This window comes from Zosterops lateralis (genome assembly GCF_965231275.1).
Source record: "Zosterops lateralis genome assembly, chromosome: 21".
NCBI classification, from domain to species: domain Eukaryota; kingdom Metazoa; phylum Chordata; class Aves; order Passeriformes; family Zosteropidae; genus Zosterops; species Zosterops lateralis.
In genome coordinates, this window is record NC_139781.1 from 2,021,442 (window position 1) to 2,047,504 (window position 26,063).

The 26,063-nt window shown below is 40.6% G+C and overlaps 1 protein-coding gene across 1 annotated transcript in view; it reads left to right on the forward strand.

The window, feature by feature from the left end:
- The window catches only part of COL4A5 (collagen type IV alpha 5 chain), a gene marked incomplete at its 5' end in the record, with an annotated part of 67,987 nt that extends 43,250 nt beyond the window's left edge, over positions 1 to 24,737 (forward strand). The window contains 21 exons of the mRNA XM_083876192.1: positions 1,501 to 1,668; positions 2,516 to 2,605; positions 3,337 to 3,486; positions 4,696 to 4,794; positions 5,739 to 5,828; positions 6,279 to 6,418; positions 7,343 to 7,469; positions 8,676 to 8,756; positions 9,263 to 9,361; positions 9,905 to 9,955; positions 10,715 to 10,900; positions 17,131 to 17,264; positions 17,588 to 17,660; positions 17,810 to 17,881; positions 18,239 to 18,367; positions 18,630 to 18,728; positions 19,097 to 19,309; positions 19,624 to 19,801; positions 20,358 to 20,472; positions 20,743 to 20,915; positions 22,023 to 24,737. Of these exons, the coding sequence (XP_083732318.1) occupies positions 1,501 to 1,668; positions 2,516 to 2,605; positions 3,337 to 3,486; positions 4,696 to 4,794; positions 5,739 to 5,828; positions 6,279 to 6,418; positions 7,343 to 7,469; positions 8,676 to 8,756; positions 9,263 to 9,361; positions 9,905 to 9,955; positions 10,715 to 10,900; positions 17,131 to 17,264; positions 17,588 to 17,660; positions 17,810 to 17,881; positions 18,239 to 18,367; positions 18,630 to 18,728; positions 19,097 to 19,309; positions 19,624 to 19,801; positions 20,358 to 20,472; positions 20,743 to 20,915; positions 22,023 to 22,104 (2,549 nt within the window). The 3' untranslated portion in view covers positions 22,105 to 24,737. The remainder of the gene's footprint in view (positions 1 to 1,500; positions 1,669 to 2,515; positions 2,606 to 3,336; positions 3,487 to 4,695; positions 4,795 to 5,738; positions 5,829 to 6,278; positions 6,419 to 7,342; positions 7,470 to 8,675; positions 8,757 to 9,262; positions 9,362 to 9,904; positions 9,956 to 10,714; positions 10,901 to 17,130; positions 17,265 to 17,587; positions 17,661 to 17,809; positions 17,882 to 18,238; positions 18,368 to 18,629; positions 18,729 to 19,096; positions 19,310 to 19,623; positions 19,802 to 20,357; positions 20,473 to 20,742; positions 20,916 to 22,022) is intronic.
- Between the last annotated feature and the right edge of the window lie 1,326 nt (positions 24,738 to 26,063).

Below are 26,063 nucleotides of genomic sequence, written 5' to 3' on the forward strand. Positions count from 1 at the left end.
GTTTTGTGCAGAATGCCTGACATTCCCTTCTCCCATCCCTTCTGAGTTTTACTAGGCTGTTTTGATTCTGTTCCTTTATGCAGCATTAGGGGAAAATTTCTGGGACTCTGTTTCTCAGGTAATTTGGAAAATTTTTGGAAGGAAGTCTCTGTTCAGAATTTGCTTTCTCTGCACCACCATTTATTCAAATAGTTTGAAATATGTCAACATTTTCCCTTTTTTGAATATGTAACAAATTACTTTAGCATTTACTGTGTTGTCTATATTGTTTTAATTATGGTGTGGTCACATATTTGAGATGAGAAATTAGATTGGAATTAATTTTTATTTGAAAAAACATCTTTTGAAAGTCCCTGTTTGAAGAGATTTAACAGAATGAATGAGAAGCTGATTTATAGGATGTATTCTGGTGTTCAGAAGGGGTCCAAGCCAGTTATCCAGAAATGAAAATTTTGTAAGAAGCATATCAGAAAAAGCTTGTTCCTCACTTCAGTACAGAATACTAGACAAGGAGAGAGGGGGAAAAATCTTTTAAAAATCTACTATCAATATTTGAAAATATCTCTCTGTTTGTGGTTTCTGCATACAGTGGTGGCTGCACTTTGAAACACATCTCCAAGTTTCCTTGCGGTCTGGTTTCTCTTAGCTGCATTAGCATTGAATTCTTTGTATTTAGATCTGTTTTCAGTAACTTTAGATAGTGTTTTTTTTATCTTTGTTCTAATCTATATGTGCTTTATTTTGTTTCCTAACTTAATGACTATTACAACTGCTTACTGCTACCTGTCTCAACTTCCTGATGAGCTCTAACTCGTTGGCTTTTGAACCTCAGGTCCCCCAGGTACTGTGGTTTCTTTACCAAAGCCTTTTCTTAACTTGAGATTGATGAATTCTCCTTTTTGGTCAGCTGCATTTCCAGAGTGAGCATCTTCACTGACACTGTGCACTGGAGGGAAATGAGCCACCTGCTTCTTTCAGCAGTACTTTGAGCTCAGTGTCATTAACACTGAATAATCTTAAGCATATTCTGACAATTATTACTTTTTATTCAGGGAGAATACAATGCAGTGCAGAATTCTGCTAATCTTCAAAAGTATTCAGCTGATGTTATCTTAGAATGTAGGAAAAATGGAATAATTTGTGGAAATATGTGAATCTGAATACCTAATTGTAAAACACAAACTAATAAATTTGGCTTTTTCTTTCAATAATCAGACTTAAAATGTTGTTGAAGAGAGTTGTTTTCCTGTTGAGATTTATTTGAATTACATTTGCTGCATCTTAGTAAAATTTTAGTCATGTTTCTCTTCAGGAGGATATGGCCTCCTAACACTTGGAAGCCATTAAAAACCAAATGGTTTTAGAAGACTTACAGGGTTTTCTTCAGTGCTAGGAATGGATTGCAGCTAAAACTATTCCTGCAGTTCCATACCCAGACACACAGATCTCAGCCTTGCCTGACTTTTTGCTAAAAGGTTTTGTCTTAACACCATTCCCTAGGGTTGCAAGGCATTCCAGGAGAGAAAGGAGATCCAGGTCCTCCAGGCTTCGATATCCCTGGTCCTCCAGGTGACCAAGGAGCTCCAGGATATCCAGGACCCCCTGGACTCCCAGGGCCTCAGGGCTCACCTGGGCCACCTGGCAGGGATGGAATACCTGGATTTCCAGGTAAGTTCATGCATTTTACCTGAGCAGAAAGACAAAACTGCAGTTACAGGTGGTAGCTCTTGATGCTTGGCCACGCCAGCTTAATTCCCTTTACCTGTTTAAAAGTTATATATGTAACCATTACATCTCATACTTTTAAAAAAAGCATTGTAACAAAATTTGTTGCATTAAAATCCTTGTTACCTTTTCACTCTTCCCTGTAACTTGATTTAAATATTTCATATGTTATTCTTTTTCATAACTTTCAGACATGGCTTTGATCATCTTGGTTATGATACTTCACTAATTTATTTTGTGATTTTTTTTTCTGGTCACTGCTATAATTAAGAATAAAGTTTGTTTAAAGAAAATCATGATAAATGCTACTTAGTTTTAAGTATTAGTTTCCTTATTCTAAGTGTTAGACTATTCAGTTAAGCTAGTCTGTTTGCCCTTTGAAGTAGAAGTAATAAAAATAAATTTTGGGAATCTCTTGGATAGAGGGAGCAATACAAAAGATTCTAGAATTAGTGTATACTCAATTGTCATCTTTCACTAAATTAAAGTTTGCTCCAACTAGTATTTGTGTTTCAAACCAGGGAACCAAACCTTCTGGACATAGAAACATATTTCTAACACAGCAGAACAGTGCCAGTTTTCTTCTCAGGACCTAATTGGAAAAATTGCCACAATTTTCAAGTGTCATTTCATCTGATTTTAATTTATACAATACATGAGTGCTTGTAATCCCCTTAAAACAGGCATGTGCTGGTTAATAAATACCATAGAGATCCAGAGAAGCAAATTAAAGATACCTGATAGGTGTTGAGTTTGTGTTCAGAATGACAATGTGATTCAATGCTTTTAGGTGCCAAAGGTGAGATGGGTGTCATGGGAGCTCCTGGTCCTCCAGGGCCTCCAGGAACCCCTGGAAGAAGTGGCCTGCCTGGCTTGAAAGGTAATGTTTCTTTTATTCACCCCTGAAAGGGATGCAGAATGCTCTTTTCCCTGTCCTGTGTTGAAAGAGGTTAATACTGACATCTAGGTTTTAATTTCTGGGACCTGCCTAAGTTACTGTCTTGTGACAGTGCTGATGTTCAGAATCACTTTGCATTTTTAAGCCATAGCCTTCAATCACTTTTTAGTTGATGTCATGAATTGTTAGCTATTTTAGAAACATTTCCTTTGGATTGATGGCATTGAAGTAGGGCAGTATTTCTGAAGTGTTTTGAAGTCTGCTTAAAACAGCAGAAAGAAGAAAATCAGTAGCTTAGGGATATGGAGTCATCAAGAATTAGCTATATAGGTATCACAGTCTCTTTTCTCTCCATTTTCCCAACCCCCTTGTTGGAGATGAAGAAAGCCTGATCCACCTCTCCAGAATAAGGAGGCTCTGGATGCAAAGCTGCTGTAGGTGTTGTGACCCCTGTGTGGCACAGTGCAGTGGGAACTCCCTAAGTGCCCCAGGCAGGCACAGCTGCTTCCTCTGCTGTGCACTCCATTCACTCAGCTTTGTTCCAGGCTAAAGATGCTGTGGAGCACCTTCCCTAAACTGCCTGATCATTGGATGAATTCCAGCTTCATGAATAAATCATGGAATGCCTAGTAAGGAAAAGCATGACAAATCCATTCACCTATCTTAAGGATTTTTATTTTTTCTTTTCCTTTTGTTGGCTGTACCTACTGTAGGTAACAGTGGGTTACCTGGTCCACCAGGGCCTCCTGGACCAGTGGGGCAGAAAGGCATCAAAGGTGAAGCAGGTCTGCCAGGTCCACCTGGAACACTTGATCCCAAACACCTAGGGGCAAAAGGAGAGAAAGGCGAGCCAGGCGTGCCAGGTACAGAGCTTTGCATATGGATATGGAGAGTGCTTTGTCCTCTACACATTGTACTGGGTTGTGGCTGGATCTGTTCATTCATTCTTACAGAAAAAAAATCACTTGGAATATAGATGTGGATTAAGGGTCTTGTATTCAGGCTTTTTTTAAAAGGGATTTTGTGACCAAGTTCCTCCTTATGGTTAGTTCGCCGTGTCCTTGCTCATTAGCTATTACAAGTATTTGGCACATGACAGTTTTGTACCATCACTAAGGTGCATTCAGCAGGATTACAATTCAGTCTTGTAGCAGTTATTCCTAAGCATGACAGGGCTGTCGTAGCTGCTGTGCTGGCTGCATTCCTGCTGGCTCAAAGGCCTTTGGGTCTTTGCCATGTAGGATGAAATTGTTCAGGTCATCTGCTCATGCACCACCTCTGTGTTCTCCCTTTGGGTGTCTCTCTGTACCACCTGTGAGCTAAATGCCATCTCTGTGTGTGTTTCTGCTTGGGAAGTTGGCAGCCTGGAAGTCTTTCTCAAGTCTGTGTTCTCTCACTCTTGCTGGCTTCCTCCTCCTCCCCCACCAAGGGTTCTGATGTCTCCTTTGAACTCTAATTTAGTCTTGAGAAGAGTAAAAAATATTCTACCCCAGAGAGAGCCAGAATGCTTTTCCCTAATGCTGTCCCAGCCATTATTGTGCAAATTTACCTATTGTATTAATTTCTTGTAAGCCTAGATAGTTAAACTTGCCTTCCACAGAAAAAGAAAAATAGTGTCTTAGGATCCTAAGTCAGCCGGGCAACATAAAGTTCTTATGGGATAATAGCCACATAGAATTTGTAAAAATTTGCTAAAACACCTGCATTAATTTTTATAATGTTTTAGTCTCAAGTTAATTTGGTGTAGCAATGTAATTTAACTTGTATATAAATAATCTGGGTGAATGCAGAGGTTAGAATGGAGTCTGCTCACCCAGAAGACAGCCCTTTGAATGAAATATTTGCCTTAGTCATGAAGTTACTTTTTTCTCTTTTTTAAATTTTCCGGAACTAATATTTTATGTTCTGTGATCCCTTTCTTTGCTAAACTAGGAGGAATTGTATTTACTGTATTTAAAAAAATCCCTATTTGTTTTTTTTTATTCATCCATAGCTACACTTGATCTCATAAGGTAAAGGAAAACATACAGTAGTAGTGATAGTAATAATAATAAAGTGTCCTTTTCTTTGAGGTATTCCTGGTTTATCAGGCCAGAAAGGTTATCAAGGTCTCCCAGGTGACCCAGGCCCACCAGGACTCAGTGGCCCCCCAGGTGTGCCAGGATTGCCAGGTCAGTAAAACAGGGCCTCAGCTTTGCTGAATAAAGCTTTGCATGTGTTTTTATCACATGGAGTTGGGATGTTAATCCACTTATATCTAAACTAACCTTAGGGATTTGCACTTAAAACTGCAGCACATTTTTGGGACATTTAAAGTCATTATCCAAACACAAGTCTCAAGCCCTTTCCTTCAAACAGAGCCAAGAGCAGATTTAAACTGATCCCATAGAAGATTAGGGTGTCTTTTAGGATGACTGGAAAAATCCTTGCTACTTGGGAAAGCAACGTGACTGCAGAATCTGCCAATGAGACTTTCATTTCATATGTTTATTTTGTATCTTGCTAAGCATTGTGTTTTGAAAATGACCAAATGGATGCATTGCAAAGGCTGCCTGGGTATCAAGTGTTTGCTTTAAAGAATTCTGTTTTGCACCACTTCTTCCTACAACTGTAACAATATATGAGGCCTTGTTCACTGTCTGATGTTGGCCTTGCTCTAAATATTTTGTTGGGCTTGGGGAATATTTTTAACCATCCAGGACTAGCTTGGACATTGTAGGTTGCGTTTAATTCTGTAATAGAAGCTGCTGAATACTTCTTGCACATAAGAAAAAGATAATGTGTTCATTCTGCGAAGAACTTGTGACAGATCATGTGACACCAGTGCTGAATGCTTTCAGATGGTGACTAAATCCTGGACTGATATTTGTCCCAGTTCATTAAACTAATCTTCAAAACAAAAAGCACTGGCCCTGATCAAATCTTGGCTTGCAACAAACTGGAGGTGTTGAATATTTTACTACATGTAAGTGTGGAAAAGCAAGTAGGAGCAGTATGAGGCCTAAAGCCACTCCAAATCCATTGCTTGTCATCAGATAATGTTCACATGAGAATGCATGGATATCATAAAACATGTAATTATTGCCATTAATGAACTCAATCACACCTTTCCCAGGCATCAAGGGGGACATGGGCCTTCCTGGGCAGCCAGGACCAACAGGACCTCCAGGATTAAAAGGAGCTATGGGAGAGATGGGCCTTCCAGGTCAGTGTCTGTGCTTGAATTTTAGTTAATTTGGGCCAATGTTGTCCTTTTATATACTCCAAAGGGGACTCTGCTTGTGTCTAGTATGTGATAATAGCAATAAAGGTGAGAATTGCATAAAGCCCTACATATATAATTGAGATTTTTAAGTAATTATTTTAGTTTGGTTTTAAAAGTGAAAAAAAAAAATAATGGTATTCAAGGCCAGCCAGTCATATTGTTAGGGCTTTCTGGTTTGGTTGCTGATTTCTGTAAATTATTGCAGAAGTTTTATTTATATTTTTAAATTATACTTCAATCCATATTTTCTTTATATTTTATTTTTATTTGATTTCTATGCTAATTATATTCAATATTTTTTACATTTTTTATTTTATACTTTTTAATTTTATTTTTATTTTTTTAATAATTTAAAATGAAATTTAAAATTTCATTATATCTTTTGGACAGGTCCACCTGGGCTCAAAGGCAGCCAAGGAATAGCAGGACGTCCAGGGCAGCCTGGGCCTGCAGGATTTCCTGGACTGAAAGGGGAGAAGGGTGACCCTGGTCTTTCAGGCATTGGTATTCCTGGTCCCCCTGGACCAAAGGTACCTTTACAAAACTCTTCAATTGAAAATTCCATGAGGAAATTAGATTTTGCATTGATTTCCCCCCCCCGCCCAACTATTACTTAATATATATTATGCATAACTGTAAATATGTATATAAATATATTAGTAACAAGCAGGGTTGACTTTTCAGGTGAGATAAAAATTTCTAATTTTAAAGGTGAAAGTATTTATATATAACTTAATCAGGTTAAAGGAGAAGATTGTTTACCAGACTTTTCAAGTTGGGTTTACTTGGTGGCCTAATTTTTGTTGGGATATTTTTAAAGTTGCTAGAGATTTATACAATTAATGTCATTGTCCTCCTGTCTAATTATGTCGTTAATTTCTAAAAAATTAAGACGTGCATTTAAGAACAAATTACTGATAATATAGCGTGGTTACTGCTGCTTAAAATTTTAAAGTCTGTATAAAGTGTTTGAATTAAGATTTACCTATATCTTTGAGTTAAGACTTACCTATACCATCCTTTCTGCCACCTACAAAAAAGTGACCAAAAGCTCTTCAGAATGTCCAACGGTCTTCACTGATGCCTTGCATTTGATTTTGTGCACAATTAATTTAGCAAAAACACTGCATGATTAAAGCTGCACTGGTTTCTTTTTTATTCTGCATTTTCATGGGGTAAAAATCTGATCCTGGTGGAAGAAAGGAAGATATGTTTTTTTCTTTAATATAGGCCACTTCTGAGGGAAAACTATGATACTGTACACAAAATTATTGGGGAAAACTGTTCAAGTCTTTACTATTGCTGTTTTTGGTTAATTTTGTGTTGAGATGGTTCACATTAACTGGATATGAGAGATAAACACAATATTCTTGTGACCTTGGATGGGGAATGTACAACAAAAGCTTTCCTGTCTTAAAAAGTCTGGGTTCTTATTTCTGCTTAATGTTTTCTAGGGAGATCTTGGCTTGCCCGGATACCCAGGTAGTCCAGGCCCTAAAGGTGCAGCTGGAAATCCTGGTTTACCTGGATTTTCAGGCAGTCCAGGTGCAAAAGGAGAACCAGGCCTTCCTGGATTCCCAGGTAACCATCAACAGATTTTTTCTCATTTCCTCTCTTTCCAATATTGGTAGAAAGAGCCAAACTCAGTGGGTGACTAGGGGAGACTCCAGCTTCTCAGAGTCTCTGGCAGTCTGCTGCTTCTAAGCTTTGTGCTGTTGGAATTGTCACTGCAAAAGTGTGGGAATGCATCTCCTCTGAGTGCCTTCTGAAATCCTTCATCTGCTCTGAGGGAATGGAGCAGCTCTGTTAGTTAATACTGTTCACAGCACTCAGTATTACCTCCTCTAACACACAAATATTGGAGTCCCAAAAAAAAGTATCTGTATTTTTTCTTCGTGAAGCAATAAAAAAAGTGCCATCCTGGAAAACTTAGCACTTTTTTTTCATAGCATTTATTGTCCAAAAAGTTGAGAAATAGCTGAAATATAATTAAATTAGGCTTTGCACTTTGTTCTTTAAACAATATTAATAGGTGTTGTTCACAGGTGCACATCAGTTTTTTCATTCAAAATTTAAACGAAGTTTTTACCTCAGCTGCATTTACAGCTCTAAAGGCTGTTTTACAGATATGCTTGAACTCTTTTGATGTAGAAAATCAGAATTTACAACTGTGCTTGTGACAGCAGGAAGCTTAGAAGAAAACAAAAGCTGACCATGAAGCTGACATTTCTACCTTCTGTTTCATGCCTGAAAAACTGAACAGCCACAACCTGGACTGAGACACTGGCTCAGGTCCTGTTCAGAGCAGACACTGCAGATCAGGTGTTTCTCCTCCCTTCCACTCAGCTCATGCTGTAGGGGTGAGAATCCAGTGTAAACTCTAAGACCATTTTTAGTAAGTTCCTTTTCCAGGAAAGTAAAAGGGGATTGAGGAAGGACTATTCAATCCCAGTTCATGATGCTGTCAATTTGTTGTCAAGCAGAACCACCTGTCTGTAAAAAGGGAACTTTCTAGCAGACTGCCAGAGCTGCTGTGTCCTTGGCCATGAGCAATCAACAATTAATTGAGAATAGCAGGAAGGGCAGTGGTACCAATGTTTTCTTTCTGTACATCCTTTGCTTTATAATTCATCTCCTTGACTAGCTGTAAATCTCCAAAATGAGCATGAATACATTATCTTGGTAGAATTAGCTCATCTCTTTACTCAGGGCATCTCAGACTGGAGGATTTCAAGATCTGCTGAGAAGTCAGTTTTATTCATTATTTGGTTGAAATGTACTTTACAGGAACTCCAGGAATTCCAGGACCAAAAGGTATTGAGGGCCCTCCAGGTAATCCTGGCCTGCCTGGACCACCTGGGCCAGTAGGTGAGCATGGACAGAGATCAGCTATTCTGAAAAAATAACACTTGATGGCACTTCCTTTCTTATCTTTTTAGCATCATGGAAGTGTATGTCTATGTACATGGGTGCTTGAATTGCACACACTTAATTCACTGAAATTAACAGTAAAGAAAGAAATTTTGACTTTCTTTTAAGGACTTGTATTTGCTGTCAATTCATTAGCTGTTGAAACAAGAAGTTAACTGTTTCATTTACGCTAATTATTCCAGTGGTCTAACCTGTTTTTATAGGAGCAAAATCCTAATTTATTCTAAAAGAAAGCATTATATTTTTAGCAAACAGTGACTGCTTGAAAATTCACAGGCCTAAATGCCTTTTCTAAATTGTCAGGGGAGAGAGAGAGAAAGGTTTAATTTTAAGATTACATGCCAGTAAATCGCCACACCTTTAGATTCAGATGGTGCTGAAGGTGATGCTGGTTTTCTTTACTGCAGTTTAGACTGTGCTGATGTGTTCTGTCCTTGTTTTAGGTGACATTGGTCGTCCTGGCCCTCCTGGTCCTTCAGGGGAGAAGGGACAGCCTGGCCGGGATGGAATCCCTGGCCCAGCCGGCCAGAAGGGTGAACCAGGTGAGGTGTCCTGTTTGTTTCCTCCTCTTCACTCTGCACTGACATGTCCTGCTTGCTCTATTCTTCCTTTCCTGGAGCTACCCTTCCACCTTCAGAGCTGCTGCTGTGGTTCCTGGGTGCTGCTGAGCTGCCAGGGAAGCACAGGACAAGAATTCAGTCAGCTCTCCTGGATTTTATTACCTGGCTTCAACACCAGCCCCTGTCTTCCATGGTAGCTGTACTGCTTCACCTAAGTGGATAAACAGTGAAATCCCTGCTCCGAAGATAGATCTTCAAACAAAAATGCAAACATAATAGCTCCCAAAATCCCAGAGAACATGGATTGGGAGGGGATGGGAACTCTTATGAAAGTTACAGATGTGTTCAGTAGCAAAACCTCCAACTTTGGGGAAGACTGGTGAAGGAATGAGAATCCAAGTAACCTCAAGGAATCACTTATTTAGATGAACTGCATTTTCATTGTTCTAAGCCTCATATTCCCTTTCATAGAGACCTGAAAGTCTCTAAAATATTCATTTTTGTCTAAATCTATCTTTTTTTCAGGTCTACCAGGTTTTGGGCGTCCAGGACCTCCAGGACTTCCAGGATTGTCAGGTAAAGCTTTTCTGTTGCCCTTTGTTGAAAAGGTTCAATGTAAAATACATTTACACACCAAAAACAAGAAGGGTGTGTTGTATATTTTCTGTAACTAATGAATGCTATAGCTACAAGTAATTTTTTTTTCTCCTCAGCAGACTGTTTTAAATTAACCACAGCAATAAAGACATTTTATTACTGACCACTATGTTTTGTAAATTAGCAATTATGCAGCCAGAATAAATGCACACAGAGAAATAGCCTACTGCATTGTGTGGAACTTTGCTGATTTGTGTCAGTAAATAAATGATTGATACAACAGATGATAAATGAAGCTTCTTTGAAAGTAGAGGTTCTTGATACATTGCTCCTCTCTGGTAGCATTAAAGCTCCTAAATTCCTCAGGCTTATTTGAAAATTTTGCAAGTACATCTTAATTTTCAGCAATATCTCAAAAAAAGGATGAAGGCTTAATTCTGACAGGTTTCTTCACAGAAAGCCTTATTTCTTATGGGCTTACAGTCTCCAAGGATTTTTATGAATTAGAGCATCACTGACTTAGTAAGACTTTTTAACATGTTATGAGCTTTCTCCTGCAAGAGTTGTTAGCCCTCACTCTTCTCTGAATGTCAGCTAATTTCACACTGTCTCACTCTGCAAATAAGGGGAATTGTGGCCAGACTTGTGCCTTTTGCAAGAGAGAGAAATGGCTTTGTAAGTTGGCTTTTGGGGTTTATATCAGTTTGTAACAGTATTGACAAAGATGGCTTTTTACAGGGCAGAAAGGAGAGCTGGGGTTACCTGGCCCACCGGGACCCCCTGGACTTCCAGGTCTGAAGGGAGAACCAGGTTTCCAGGGATTCCCTGGTATGCAGGGTCCACCAGGCCCACCAGGAATACCAGGGCCACCTCTGGAAGGTCCTAAAGGTAGCCCTGGCCCACCAGGTGTTCCAGGAAGGCCAGGTAAGAGCATGATCCATACCTGTGAACATCTGCCAGTACTTTGATGTTTTGCTGGTAGGTCATCAGCCTTTAAATTGGCTCCATTTATTCAGATGAATGAGGTCAAGCCTCACGGCACAGAGGTGTGTGGGCAACCAGAGAATTTTGTTGCCAAAAACCCCTCGATATCTCTCAATAAACCAGTTTCTGTAAATTTCTGATGCCTGGCAGCAAAAATCAAAGGTGTTCCAGGCAGGAAGTTCTCAGCATGCTGCCCCAATAATCACTGACAAGCACGACACAACCTCTGAACATCCGAGACCTTTGCGGTGTTGTCACACGAGCACCAAACGTCACACAAAGCACCATAAGTAACAAACCCCATCACTCTAAGAGTCATGACAATCCAATTCCCACTAGCACCCCCAGCATGATCAGATTGGATGCTGCTCCTCATCTCTGGGCCATGTAACACAAGTCATTGCTCCATTGTGTCCCGTGGCTCCCGTGGACTCCATCGTGCTGTGTTCATCTTCACATCCCATGTTTGCATCTTATTCCTGCACCAACTAATTCTGGGAATGAGAAAACTCTACACTGAGTGAACATTGCTGAGCAGCTACCTGGCCTGGGTAGAAACTGATATCTATTTGGTGTTAGAGAATTTTTATTTGCATTTAGGTACTGCGCTTGAAAAAATCTAATTTAAACCTGCCACAACTCCAGCTCAAGCTTATTGCTGATATTTAATCCAGAAGTACTTTGCTACGTCTAGATTCATCTCACGTAACAAGCTTGATATTCTCCCTAAAGGAGACTGCTTTCAAACCAACTATTGTTGATGACAGGGATGTTTTTCCTTTGCAAGTTAATGGTGAAGTAATATTTTTCTTTATTGCCCTCAAATTATTCTTTTATTTAAAGACTTCTCTGAGGAAGGGTAGTTTTGAGTTAGTACATTAGTAAAATAGCTACAACACCACAGATATTGTTGATTTTTGGGTATCAAGGAGGAGTTTAGCTTTGCAATATACACTTGGAAAGATTTAAAGTTTTGCTTTCTCCTCATGGTTGCTTCTGACACAAGAGGAGGCAGTCATACTGAATCATGTTTTTTGAATGGAATTTTATCAAAATATTTTCCCTAGAGCTGGAATTGAATCATATGTTATTATCAATGGCAATATGAGGTTTTTCTTTTGCAGAGTAGGCTATGAACTCATACCCTAACTGTGCATTTTAAAAATTACTCATTATAAACGTTTGGATTTAATCTATAGCACCTTAGAACTGGGGTGCTGCTTGCCAAAATAATGAGGTTTTCTTTTAGTCCCAGCAAAAACACTTCTTTTTTATCCTAAACCTGCTTTGTGTGTGACTGATGTAGAACAACTACCCCATGGGTTAATAATTCCTGGTTTCCTAGTTGGTTAGTGGGATGAGGAGTGCAGCCTTTCCCCTTTTTCCTGCAGGAACTGACTCCCTACTGTGCCCCAGGGGCTCTAACCAAGCAGTGGAGCATCCCTACAGCACATTTGGAGCCCCAGTTTGATTTTGACTTTCTGTCAATACTTCTGTATATAGAGTAGTGCAGCAATTAAAATTTTGGCCCAGGACAGTATTGGTCCATGACAGCATAGGCTTTCATTTTTAAAAGTTTCTTATACAGAGAATATCTCCAAACCTTAAAGAAATCTTAAAGCAGGCTAAGCAACCTGTGAGGTGTAATAAAAGTACCAACTGAGATTCTCTGCTCTAGCACTGGGGTTTTGAGCATCTGCTCATTCTGTTCACACTCCCCTGTCTAAATCCAGTGTTTACTGATTCTCATCAGCTGGGAAGGTGGAGCAGTGGTGGGACTCATTTTGTGCAGGTTTCTGAGCAGGGAAAACAACCAGTGAAGTTCTGCTCAGCCATGTTCTCTCTCTTTCTCATCTTTCTCTTATTTCCATTTTTGTTGCATGCAATGTATAAAGTGAAGCATTTGTTTTGCTCAGTTATGTGTGAACTAATGTGGATAAACCAAACTATTATTGCAGTTCTGGTACAATCAGCACTCCAGCCTTTTGTTTCCAATGATAACAGAGTCTATTGTTGGAATGCTGATTTTGTAACATTTCAACATAAGGCAGTTACTCATAAAAGCAGCTGTGTGGCTGTCAAATTACCCCTTCCAGGGACAGAAATAAAACCAGAAGCTGTTTGCATGTACTGTTGGTTGTTGACTTCTGGGTATATTCTAAGATTAGTAAAAGAGATGAAGTCAAACATGATGTAGCTCTCTGACTCCAGTTGAGTTACTCCTAAAATAAACATTTATGGATGGTATTGGGACAGATTTATTAATTCATTATAAAATTAAGCCAATTTCCAGGGCAACAGAACACTGCTGTTATTCCACATGTCTATTTTCCTTGCCATGAATAATAATAGTTTGGTGTTTTGCATATTGTATGTAAAGGAATATTGAGCTAAATCTAAAAAGAAAGGTTTAGTTGAATATGTTAGTTTGTTGATATTTCTAACAATTTTGATGTTTTTCCCCTTGTTCTAATGATGACCTTGGTGAATTCTGACCCCCTACTCCCAGGTCCCTCAGGTTAGCCCTGTAACTCCAAAATAATAACTTTGCATGAAAATGAATGTATTACTTTTGTAGTGTCTAAATGTAGATATGCAGAGTCATGTTTCAGACACACCTTTTAATTTGTGGTGGGGAAAAAAATGCTCAGAGTTGGCTTTCAGCCACCTCTGCCATGTTGTGGTGGGACTGACATTGGAAGGACACAGTTGCTCTGCCCATGCTGGAAGACCATGTGGGTCTAGATTTGCAAATCTTTTATAAAGTGTCCCCAGCTGTGAAACTTGTTTTAGGATATTTTTTTTCCTCAGTGCACTTGAAAAGAATATATTCTGATTTTCAGCTTAAAAAAAAAAAAAAAAAAGCACATTGCACTGTCCTCTCATGCCTTGCTGCATAATTGTGTGTTGCAGCTTGGGCAAGCGACAGTAGTCATTTTTGTAGCACCTGCTACTGTTGATTTTGGACACTCTCAAGTGACTTAAATAAATTAGATGCTTTTTTTATACCAACAGTATCTGTAGGAAAATTTATATAGACTAACAGTGATGCTTTAGATTCCTAACTTAGAGCCTTTAAAGTTTTCAGTGCAGAGAAATCCTCATTTCCATTGTTTCGCTTCACCAGCCCATTTAGAGGAAATAAGGAAAAATCTTCCTTTCACAAGTATTTAATGAAAATAAAGCTCACAGTGCCTTCCCTGGCACTAGGGCAGTGGGACAGAATTGGTGAGAACAGTCATTTCCAGATATTTATTGTAACTTTAGTGTGTCAGCATGGATAAACTGGCACTTGGGAAGATTTTAGCATCTGTGTCTACACTGAAAATGACTTGGTATATCTATTTAATAATAATGATGTCTTTAGGTTTTGCTATGATGACTTTCAGGCAGCAAAGAACTGTCATGAAAACTTAATAAAGGAATAAATTTTTAGTTTTCAGTCTGCTGTCCTGAGCACCATGAGGTAGCAAATGTGATGTTTGAATCCTATCTTTATGCAACAATGTCAAAAAAGGAAATGTGGCTTTACCTTTTAATTTAACTGTGGTCACCCAAGCAGTAACCACACTTTTAAAGAGCTGCCATCAGGGTGTGAGAGGAACTGAGCAATTACACCATGTTTTGTTCCACCCTGGGACTGTGATCAGCCAGGATTCGGTGATAAACATGTGTAGGACTGATTCATAAATCATAGCAAAACTTACCTATCAATGAAATATAGTTTATAAGTACTTAACAGTAACAATGAAATGTCCATGTCATTATTTTTAACAACTGTATTGCAGTTAGTATTTAAAATAATTTACCAAATATGTAAGAAATAGCGCTGTGAGGTAAACCTGATGTGTATTTATTGTAGTTTTTAGCTGCAAATTGCATGGTGATATGTTGATATATTTAAATCATTTCACTGACATGAAATATGCAAGTGGCACAGGAGCTAATATATATATTAACTTAGTGGCATTGTAGGGACAACCAGCTTATCTTTTGAGAAAGAAAAGTGATTTAAATATCCTAAGGATATTATCACATGCCATTCTCCATATAACCTTGAGCAGGTAAATTAGCATCTTGAAATATTTTTATCAAGACAAAATAATGCCAACAGTAAAGACAACGAATTCTAAATTTGCAGGTTCTGCTGTATTTTTTCTTACAGCATTTGCAGCCCTTTTGATCCATGTCAATCCTGCTTCCAGTTTCAAAGAGGGGCATAAGTCTAATTTTCAGCCCTGGAATTGTATTCACAGATAGTTGAAGCTCATACCTGATTAGTGGTGATAAGTTGGTTACACTTCCCTCGTGCCCAAAGCAGAATTTTGCACAAGAGGAAGTTGTAATTCACAGTTTTCCTATTTGCCAAGCTCTGGGCCCTGTGAGGCTGAATATTGTCAGTGAAATGGTTACATAGTCCAAGCCCTATTGTGAGCAGGACTAACCAGTTACAGGCCTTAGCTGTAATGCTAAAGCAATAATATGTTCTCTAGTGAGGCTTTAAGTTTGCTGTTAAATGAAGTGTCAAATTAGTTTCAGTAGAGCCTAGTCACCAGAGTAACTTGTATCTGAAAACACCTGTGTTTGTGTATTCATGTGTGGTTTTATGCATGCATGTGGATTATACTGTAAATAGAAAACATGCTGGTGAAATGGGTTGTTGTGTAGTGTATTTGCTGTCACCTGTGCTATTTCTAACTAGTAATCTTGTTTTGTACTGTGTGATGTCTGACCCTTCTAACATCGATCATTGGGCTTTGGTGAACTCTGATCCTTCCAGGGCCTCCAGGTTAGACTCTTCACTCGGGCAATTTGTTTTGTTGCACTTGATGTAAGAGAAACAGATGTTTTCCACTGTGATTGTCTTTTGAAGGGCTGTGCTTACTGTGCAGACCGTGTGTGTTTGATTAGCATGCCCCAGAGGGTAACCTGGTATTATTTTGCATGTGTACAGTACCAGACCAGTGTGAAAGAGCAAAATGAACACAAAAAATCCTCACATGATGGAATGTTTTCTGCAGCTGAAACTGCTGCAAGGATGTGTGTGAAATCTGGTACAAAATTGCTGTTGATTTAAAAAGGGAACGAATTCTATACTCAAATTTGCATGCAGAAATACAAATCATCACATTTATCCATGGGGTAGAGACTGAGGATGTCAAAGGAGATGTTAAATTATTCAAGGTTGCAGGAGGACTGAAAATCCAGCACACTGATAAATGTTGTTAAATTTGTACTGCAAGAGAGAATGTCATAGCCCTGTCCTGCAAAAAAAATCCTTTTGTTAATGCAATTATGAGCTCTAACTTGTAGAATATTATTAGCTGTTGCTGCCCATGTTTACAGTTTATTTTGCCAAAAATTAATACTGGTTACCCTCCATTTATATGGTGAGACAAAGGTGGAAGTCTCATCTTTCAGTTCTCCAGATACCAAAGTTTCTTTTAAACCCACTGCTTTGCTTTGGTTTAATCTGGCTGTAGCAAAGGCAAAATATTTAAAGACCAGCCCAGTTTCTCTATTAGATTTACACGGTGTAAGTCTACTAAAGATTAAAAAAATCATTTGGAGGGAGAGTCATTCAATATAAGGAAGTTTTGTTATGTAGGCAAGGCAGAGCTTCCTGCTGCCCAACAGTCAGGAGACAGTACAGGTGTGCTCCTGAACAGGTAAGGCAAATTCTAACAAAAAGCAGCACTGCAGTGTTTACACTGTGCTGTGTGAGTGTTGAGACTGGCCTACAAAAGGAATTCAGGCTGTTAAGAAGCACTGAAGGCATGATGAATGTAATGCAGGGCAGCAGAGGGGATATTTGTACCATCTGATTCTGGGTTTCTTGGCTCCCAGTAAAGGCGCTGGTGTGGTCACCAGGAAGCTGCTGATGCAGGGGAGCTGCACTTCCTTCTGCTTCATCAGCTAGATAAGGGACAATGCTTCCTGATTTGGGTAGTGCAAATAATTCCTCTTACTGGTTTTCCTTTTAGTTTACCCTGAATTTAGCATTAAAGTAGAACTGGGAGGTTAAGCCAAAATATCATCTTTTTTTTTTTTTTTTTTTTTTTTTTTTTTTTTTTTTTTTTTTTTTTTTTTTTTTTTAACACTGAAGGTACAAACTTGGGGAGAATGAATTATATATACTGATGTGTGCTTATTTGTTCTGCAATGTTAAGGTCCACCAGGCCCAGAAGGTCCACGAGGGCCACCAGGCACTGGAGGACTTAAAGGGGAAAAAGGGAACCCAGGTCCACCTGGTCCACCTGGCCTGACTGGTCCAAAGGGAGATCAAGGACCACCTGGACGCCAGGTAGGACAAGAAATGAAGTTTTTCCCTTAGCTAACTTTTAAACCAAATAAAAATGGAATATATTTGGGTGGAACATGCAGTTTAACATAATAAAAGCCAAAATGTGGTAGCTAAGACCCTGTCTTGTAGCAAGGAAGAGGATCTTTTCCTCAGCTATCCCGCAGTGTCCAGGCAGGATTCCCATGGGAGCTGCAGCTGTGGGTGGCAGCCTCGTGTTCCCACTCTCTGACAGCCCTCCAGTGTGTCTGGTTGTCCCCAGCCACCTGCCCCTGGCTCTCTGGAACTGCTGAGATGAGGGAATAACGTGAGGCTCTTCTCTCCAGGGGGATCCTGGTCGTCCAGGTCTGAATGGAATGAAGGGTGACCCCGGGGTTCCAGGCGTTCCAGGATTCCCAGGTATTTCACTGGGTGTTCCCAGGTATTTAACCAGCATTTGGAGCTGAAACCTCCAGACACAGTAACAGCCTGTTCAGGCCATTCCTGCAGCAGACTTTGGAGAACAGCATGTTCTTTCACTGGCTAACTGTGTGAATTTGATGTTTCAGGTATGAAGGGTCCCACTGGACCTGCAGGACCCGCTGGCCTCACGGGCAGCCAGGGACTGCCAGGCCCACCAGGTAAGAGTCCTGGGCAGTGGCACTGCCACCTCTGCTCCCTGCCAGTAGAATTTGTTACACAGATGTAGGGCTGAGGTGGTCTCAGCCAGTGAAGTGAAGTGAGCAAGATCTTCAACAGAGTTACAACCTGTACTTTTTAGCCCCTACAAGTAATTCTAAAATATTTTATACTCTGTATCCAGTCTATATGGATTAATTCCTGTAGGAGGGGTCCTTAGAGGGAGTCATCAAGAGTACTTTTTTGTCCTATATACAATTGTTCTTTATTGCAATGATGGAGCTCTTTATTTTGAAATAAACTGTATCTAATGCTGTCTTCCACCTTGGTTTATCTAATACCAATCTCCCTTCTCTCAGGTCCCCCAGGTTTACCAGGCACCATTGGCCGGAGCATTGTTGTCAAAGGTGATCCTGGTTCCCCGGGTCCTCCAGGACAGCCTGGCTCCAAAGGGCCCCCTGGACTGCCAGGGCCACAGGGATTGCCAGGTGAGACCTGAGGTGGCTGCAGAGATGACCAGAATGGGTCTGAGTGCTGGTGGCAGTGCCATGGCACAGGCTGCAGAGCTGAGTTACTGAGCAAGAGAGAAGTGCAGGTTAATACTTAATAGATAAACACAGGATTCCACCAGATATTTGTCTGGTTTAATGGGCTGTTCTTCTCTTGTGTATCAGAAAAAAGCAACACAAGTCATTGACAACTTGGAGATTTCAAGAGCTTTTATTTACTTTCTGCTTTTGTGTGTTCTAGGTCCAATTGGGCTTCCTGGTGACCCAGGGAGAGATGGACTTCCTGGCTTTGATGGTCCAGCAGGACGGAAAGGAGAAAGAGGTCTTCCAGGCCAACCAGGTATGGTGTTTATGCTATGAAGGCTCATGCAGATATGTTTTGGAAGTGGGAAGCTGATTGAAGTCATTCCAGTGGCTGCTGTGTCCTGTGCAGTTACACAGTGCCTGACAGCCCTGAGTATTTAACTTCACTACACTCCTACTAACACAGAGAAGTGTGATCACCTGACAATCTCCCTGATTCAACCAGGCTTAAATGAAAAAAAAAACAAAACAAAACAGGAGGACAGTGTTAGCAGATACCAGGTGTCCTAACATACAAGCACTCAATCATAATTGAGACCAGCAACCTTTCAGAGCTATGTTGGTCCTAAAAGAGCAAGCAGTGGTGTTAATCAATAGTGTGTGTTGTTTCTCTCATATTAATAGGTTCACGAGGAATACAAGGACCTCCTGGTCCTGATGGCTTACAGGGCCCACCTGGTCCTCCTGGAACAGCTTCTGTTGCCCATGGATTCCTTATAACTCGGCACAGCCAGACCAGGGATACACCACTGTGTCCACAGGGAACATCAAGAATTTATGATGGATTCTCTCTTCTATATGTGCAAGGAAATGAGAGAGCACACGGCCAGGATTTGGGTGAGATACTCTGTTTGCTCTCTCTTTAACAGAAATATTGAGCTGCACTTTCAAATACTTGGGTTCTCTGAAGACACAGCAGGCTGGCAGATTTCCTGAGGATGGGGATTACATACTAGGATCTGCTGTCTGTAACTGAGGATGAAAGAATGTAAACCAAAATGGAGAAGTGAAGTTTTCCCCCATGTGACAATCTGACAGCACTTGCTGTGCACTCACAGGAGGCAGAGGAAGGATCCACAAGTGCAGTTCTCAAAGAATTGCTCTAAAAAGCAATGAAGTGAAAACTTGGCTCTTTGTGTCTTACTCTGCAGGTACTGCTGGGAGCTGTCTTAGACGTTTCAGCACCATGCCCTTCATGTTCTGCAACATCAACAACGTTTGTAACTTTGCATCAAGGAATGACTATTCCTACTGGCTGTCAACCCCAGAGTCGATGCCCATGAGCATGGAGCCCCTGACTGGGCAGAGCATCCAGCCCTTCATCAGCAGGTGAGGCAAAGCAGGCCAGCAGCTCTTTTAATTTCTGGATAAACAGTACATCTTACCCATGTGTTTCCAACGTGCAGCTTGGGGATTAAGAGATGAATATGTCATGTTTTGTTCTGGGAGAGACTAGAAAAATAGTTTGTTTGCAAATATTGTCTGCAGAGGTTCATCTCCCTGCAGCAGTGACAGAGGCTGTACAAGCTCTTCTCAAACCAGCCATCTCTGTAGTCAGCAGTGCAAGATCACCGTGGACAGGAAAGAAAACATGGGAGCCATTGGCTTTAGGATTAAGGCACTCACTTGGGGACTTTGAGATTCCAGTTTTTGTTTTAGGAACTGCTTCAGTATTTTACCCAATGTAGTGAAAATACAGACAGGTTTGAGGTCCAAAATGCTCTTATTGCAGTTACAAAATATGTGAGAAATGGAAGTCTAGATTAATAGGTGAGCCTCTCGCAGGTGAGTTCTGTTCCCTTTTTCAGTGTAAGAATTCTTAAAACATCACAGGAGTATGTTTTATTACCATCACATGTTTCTCTGGTACTTTCCCTGTGCCCAGATGTGTTGTGTGTGAAGCTCCTGCCATGGTGATAGCTGTGCACAGTCAGACCATTCAGATCCCTTCATGTCCTCCAGGCTGGGACTCCCTCTGGATTGGTTACTCCTTCATGATGGTAAGAACTGCCTCCTTCTCTTGAAGCAGCTACTGCCCACCTGTCCTGAGCTGCTTTAGGACACTGATAAGAGCTGCAAGGGCTCATTTGAAAGCTTTTCCCTTCAGTCACTACCCAAGCCAGCCCAGAGTGACAGTACACAGCTCCCAGCACCACTGGTGTTCATGGGGGTGTCTGACACTGTGTTCTCTGCCCAGAACGAGCAGTGACTGCTGTGCCATTCCATTTTCCCCACCTAAAATCCTTGTGTGTGTCTCCTTCCTCCCCCAGCACACGAGTGCTGGAGCAGAGGGCTCTGGGCAGGCCTTGGCATCTCCTGGATCCTGTCTGGAGGAATTCCGCTCGGCGCCGTTCATCGAGTGCCACGGTCGGGGCACCTGTAATTATTATGCCAATTCCTACAGCTTCTGGCTGGCCACTGTAGAGGTGGCAGAAATGTTCAGGTAAGAAAATCTGCTTCTTGTCTTTATTGCTTTATTCCAGAATGAATGCTTTGGAAACTGAATTTATTCCAAAGATCAAAAGAGATTTGTTTACAGGGGTATAGGGAAATAATTTAGCTTGTTTTTCCCCTCACAACCAGTTTTTCAAGTATTTCTTTGGTAAGCCTTTAATATTATGTAAAAACTTGCTAGGGCACATTCTGTTTTGCAAGGAGCCAGATTCTTTTTGTGTTAATTCTTATTCACATTTTGTTATAGTACCTCCTCTGAAAGTAGTCCTACTGTGTTTACTATATTTGGAGCTCAAAATAACAATTTTCATTTTCTTGCCAAACCTTTCAATAAACTCAACTATTTGGAAAGGTAGTTCACAGATACACAAGGGAAGTGAAGGGCAAGATAAACTCTACATAAACCTTTTAAGGCAAAGGTTCCTGTCAGAGTATTTGATGTGATAATTCATCACTTTTCAGTTTTCTGGGTAGTTGATTATTGGTAATTAACCAGTGGAAACTTCCCATTAGTAACTGCCATGCACTTTTGTGATTTCTGTTTTCTCCCTCCCATTAAAACAACTTCATTCTTCCTTCTATTTTTTTAAAGAAACTTTTAAGCATTTGACTTATTTGTGTACATGCATATTACACTAATTATATTAATCTCCCATCTTGTTACCCTTTCAAAATAAAAATAAATCCTTTGGTAAAGCTACCACTTAACTACAGTTCTGACTGTGCCAGTACTTTTTATGTGTTGTTAAAGTACCCTTCAACTAAACAACCCAAAGGGCAGGAACAGACCCCAGAAAGAGTCTCAAATGTACACAGTTCACCTTCCCCTCGGGTTGTGCTTGTGCTCCATCACCTGCCAGGCTGAAACAGGTGCTGAGCAGACCTTGGGGACACTGAGACCCTGCCACAACTGAGCATCTGTCACCTGGTGCTGGGTTCAAACAGAATGATCTCTCTTAGAAAAACCCTCACATTCAGGATTCATTCCCTGCTCACATACTGAAGTTTTACATGAAACAATGAATTCAGTAGAAATTGAAAGGAAGTGCAAACAAAGAAAAACCTAACCCAACTTTTCCTTTGTGTGTGTGACCAGCAAACCTCAGTCAGAGACACTGAAAGCTGGAGACTTGAGGACGCGGATTAGTCGGTGTCAAGTTTGCATGAAGAAGACGTAACATCTTGGAGAAATGTTTTATAAAACAGTTGAAAATTCCTAAGATGCACTGTCTTCCAGCTGCAACAATGGTGCTACTGTGCAGAAAGAAAAGAAAAAAACAAATCCAAACTGTTTTAACCATGCAAATTCACGTGTACCTCACTCATGTGCCAAACTAAGTTGTTCAGTACGTGTTTGACAGCGGGACTAAGATGAAAGAATTGACCTCTTGGAAGCAGAACAGAACACTTGAGGTTCACAAAGGATCAGAAGATGACATTTTTCATTTCTCTCCCTGTACCAAAATGGCACCTTTTTGATCAACCAAGAGAATAGAGAAGAACACGACGCACTGAGTATGTTTAAAATAACAAGACTGCAGTTTTGAAAAACATTTTTTTCATGGTGCTACTAACCCTACTGTATTTTTAATATGAAATTTTAAGCTTATTTCTCTTTGTAAGTAATGAAATGTGTATATTGTGTAAACACCTTTTTAATCTAAACATTCAGTCATTTAGAAACAAACCAGACTGATATAAAAATCCTTATGTCTAAAATTTAAAGATAAGACAGTATTTTATTATGAAACTTGTGGTACAGAGAGAATTTACCCCTCTTATGCCAACGTATTCATTTTAATTTTTCATTTCCTTCCTCAGTTGCCAACCTGATGTATTTGGGGAATGCACAATTATTCTGAAGTAATTTTGATCAGTGTTTTAAATGTTGTACACTATACTATCAGTGGTTTTATTTGTGCTTAGAAATCCCAAACCACTTGAAAAGGGGTTTTTTATTTTGTGAAATTATTAGCCACATCCTTCTTTTAAGAATACAAGTCCCATTCACATTTTAGTAATCAGTTTGGTTTAACCAAACCTGTCCTTTGGGAATATCCAGTTACCAAGGCATTTAGGATGATGCTTCCATGAAACTTCAACTCTGAAGTGGTATCATATGTTTTATCCAAAATAGTATCCACACTAAGAAACCTTCTCAATAAAATAAAGCATGAACTGGTGGAAACCTTGCTATTTACAAATTAGTCTTTTAATCTTATGTGAATTTATACACATCCCCAATGTATTCACAATATACAGCAACTCCTGTGTATGTATAGTTCACATAAGGCCTTGAACGATGGTGCACCCAGTCCTTCTGATGTCAGTTTGTAAAAATCCTCCTCTGTGTGTCTAAAGTGTCACTACTTGTGCAATAGCTGAAAAGTTCTCACTTTTGTATGCATGACTGTTCAGCTGCTCTGGTCAGAGCCTATTTACCCTCGTGTACAAAGAGCTCCCTGACAGTGCAGGACTCTGGCAAGTGACAATACTTCAATATTTTCATTGTATATTGCCATCTCGACCATCAGTATGAGCTAACTTGTGAAGTAACCGCCTGCTTGTGAAGTAACCGCCTGCTCTATACAGGTGATGTGTATTTGTTTATTGGATACTGTTCAGTAATTTATCTGCTAATGGCTGTTTGTTCTCACCTTCCAGTTCTCCCTGTAAACATGGAGCATCTGCCATCTCCTTGTTTTACACATTGGACAAAAGACATAGGACTGGTGTCTGAGCAGGTGGCAGTGATATACAATGCGATTGGTGCTGATTTCTAAAGCTTTCAACTAAGTATGAAACTGAAGTTCTTTAGTTTAAAGTGCAAAATAATAATAGCTTTGTCTTTTTTTCCATTAGCTACAGTTATATATGTTGGTAGAGAGTGGGAATTCAGCAATGTGCATCTTTCAGCTCAGTTTAGTTTGGTTTGCTGATGCATGTGGTAAGAAACTGAACCTGCTGCTACCTCCAAGTCAGGAACTTGTTACCAAAGCTGAAATAAAATAGTTAAGTCTCTTCATGTAAACAACAAGCCCTTATCTTGCTGCTGGCTCTGCAGAAGTCTGAAATGAACACAGCAGCCAATCCCAAGCCCTAAAAGAGCAGAAAAATGGATGCCAAGGCCCAGGAGCTCTCAGAGGAAAGGGCTCTCCCAGCCTTCCCATCTTGTGTTTACCAACACAGTGTTCAGATGTGGGGATGTGGGATAGAGCAGATCATGGTTAGTAAAGCAGTGCATGACTGGGGCTTCTCTGTAAGATCTGGGCTTCTCTTGCAGACGTAAAACCAAGACAGGAAATCCTGTTCCAGGCTAAGGTGGAGAGCACCCAGACCTGCTGGTCTTGTGGCAGCTTCAGGGCCCAAAGCTGTGAGGTGACCACAGAAAAGTGAAGTATGAAAAGCAGCTGTGCTTGTGACAGCTCCATTCTCTGTTCTGTCCCTGCAGCTCTGGCCCTGCCCTGGACAAATCCTGAACTTTAATCAGCTTCAGGCACAGAATTCCAAGGGGGTGACATTTTCCTAAGAGAAAAGTGGTCCAGACATGAAGGAACATCTTTTAATTTGAGATCTGCAGCAAAGATTCAAGAGATGTTGGGTTAATTCCCACCACACCTTCTGTGCCTTAGAGCAGGTAAATCACTTTACCTGTGTTGGATTGGAGTTACTGATCTATAAAAGAAATCATGGTTATTATTATTCTCTCCTGCTTCTTGATGCTTAGACTGTAAGCTCCTTGGGGCAGAGACATTGAGGGGGCTCAAATGTTGGTTGGGGCCTCTAGGTGCTATCCATCACTATATAAACATTAAACTACAGGTAAAAGTTTGTGTTTGCAGCTTTATTATTAAAAAAAGGAAAACACTGCTTTGACTGCTGGAGACTTAAAGTAGTTTTCAACAGCACCTGAACACAGTGCAGCTCTGGACACCCCTTCAGCTCTGCTTAAGGCTCTTTTCCTGATCTCTGGTATGTTTTTTGCAGAAGCTTTTATTCTCAATCACACAGATTTGGGCTATTTTAGTCCATCTCAGCAGGCACCTGGCAGGTCTGAGCTGTTGGGGACGTGCTGCAGCCACTCTGAGGGCACTGTGTGGCTTTGGCAGAGCTGTGACAGCAGCACAGCCAGGGCAGGAGGAGGGAGGGCAGCAGGAAAGGAGGAGAGGAATCCTCACCCTTCCTTGCCCACTAACCAGGCCCAGTTCTTGGAAGCTGCTGCAGGTGGGGCATGGTAAATTGCAACAATGAGTGAAAAAAATGCAATTTTTCTAAGGGAGTACTAGTTTTAACCCTAAAACCAGGATTTAGCAATCTTGTGCCTAGGCTGGATTTACATTGTTCTAGTGTTTAAAAAAAGGGTTCTGCTTAAGGCAGACTCTTCAGTCCTTCTAGAGATCCTACTACAAAGAGGAAGAAGCTTCCTTCAACATCCTATTCACTGCTAAGTTGAGATTTAAACTTCTTCAATTTTTGCAGTCCAAGGACAACCTGAACTGGGCACACAGGGCAGTGCAGCAGCACTTCTGTACCCTGAACTAGATGTTCACACACAACTGTTACGCTGCAGAAGCTCTGAAGTCTGCAGCATTTTGTCCTCTGCTGTGTAAGTCAACTCCTCCTGTAGATGTGCTGGGAGCAGCATTGTGTGATTTCAGCAGGTCCTTCCCAGGAAAGTTCTGCTTCACATAACCCAGCACTGCTGGACACACAATACCTCTGCTGCCATGGCTACTCCACTTGAAGCACAAGCTGAAAACTGCACAGGAGACTGGAATAATTCAGTCTTTCCAGGTTAGTCTACTGAGGGAAAAAAAAAAAAAAAAAAAAAAAAAAGGCAGGACACTTGCTAATGGGAGACAGGGGCAGTGATTAGCTCAGGGGAGCAGTGAGTGTTCTACATTTCAAATGTAGGGTAAGTATCTAGAACTCCCAAGCTTTGGAAAGAAAGATTAACTCTACCCTTTGCAGCACAGGTGAGCTCTGCCTGAGGACACCTCAGGTGGCAATCCCTGGGCAGTACCAGGCACCTGCTGTCCCTACAAAGGGCTCTCTGCCTCTGGCTGTAGCACAGGATGGAGCTGAGGCACTGATTGATTTTTTTCTTTTCCCCCAGCCCAAACCTTAATTGTTTACA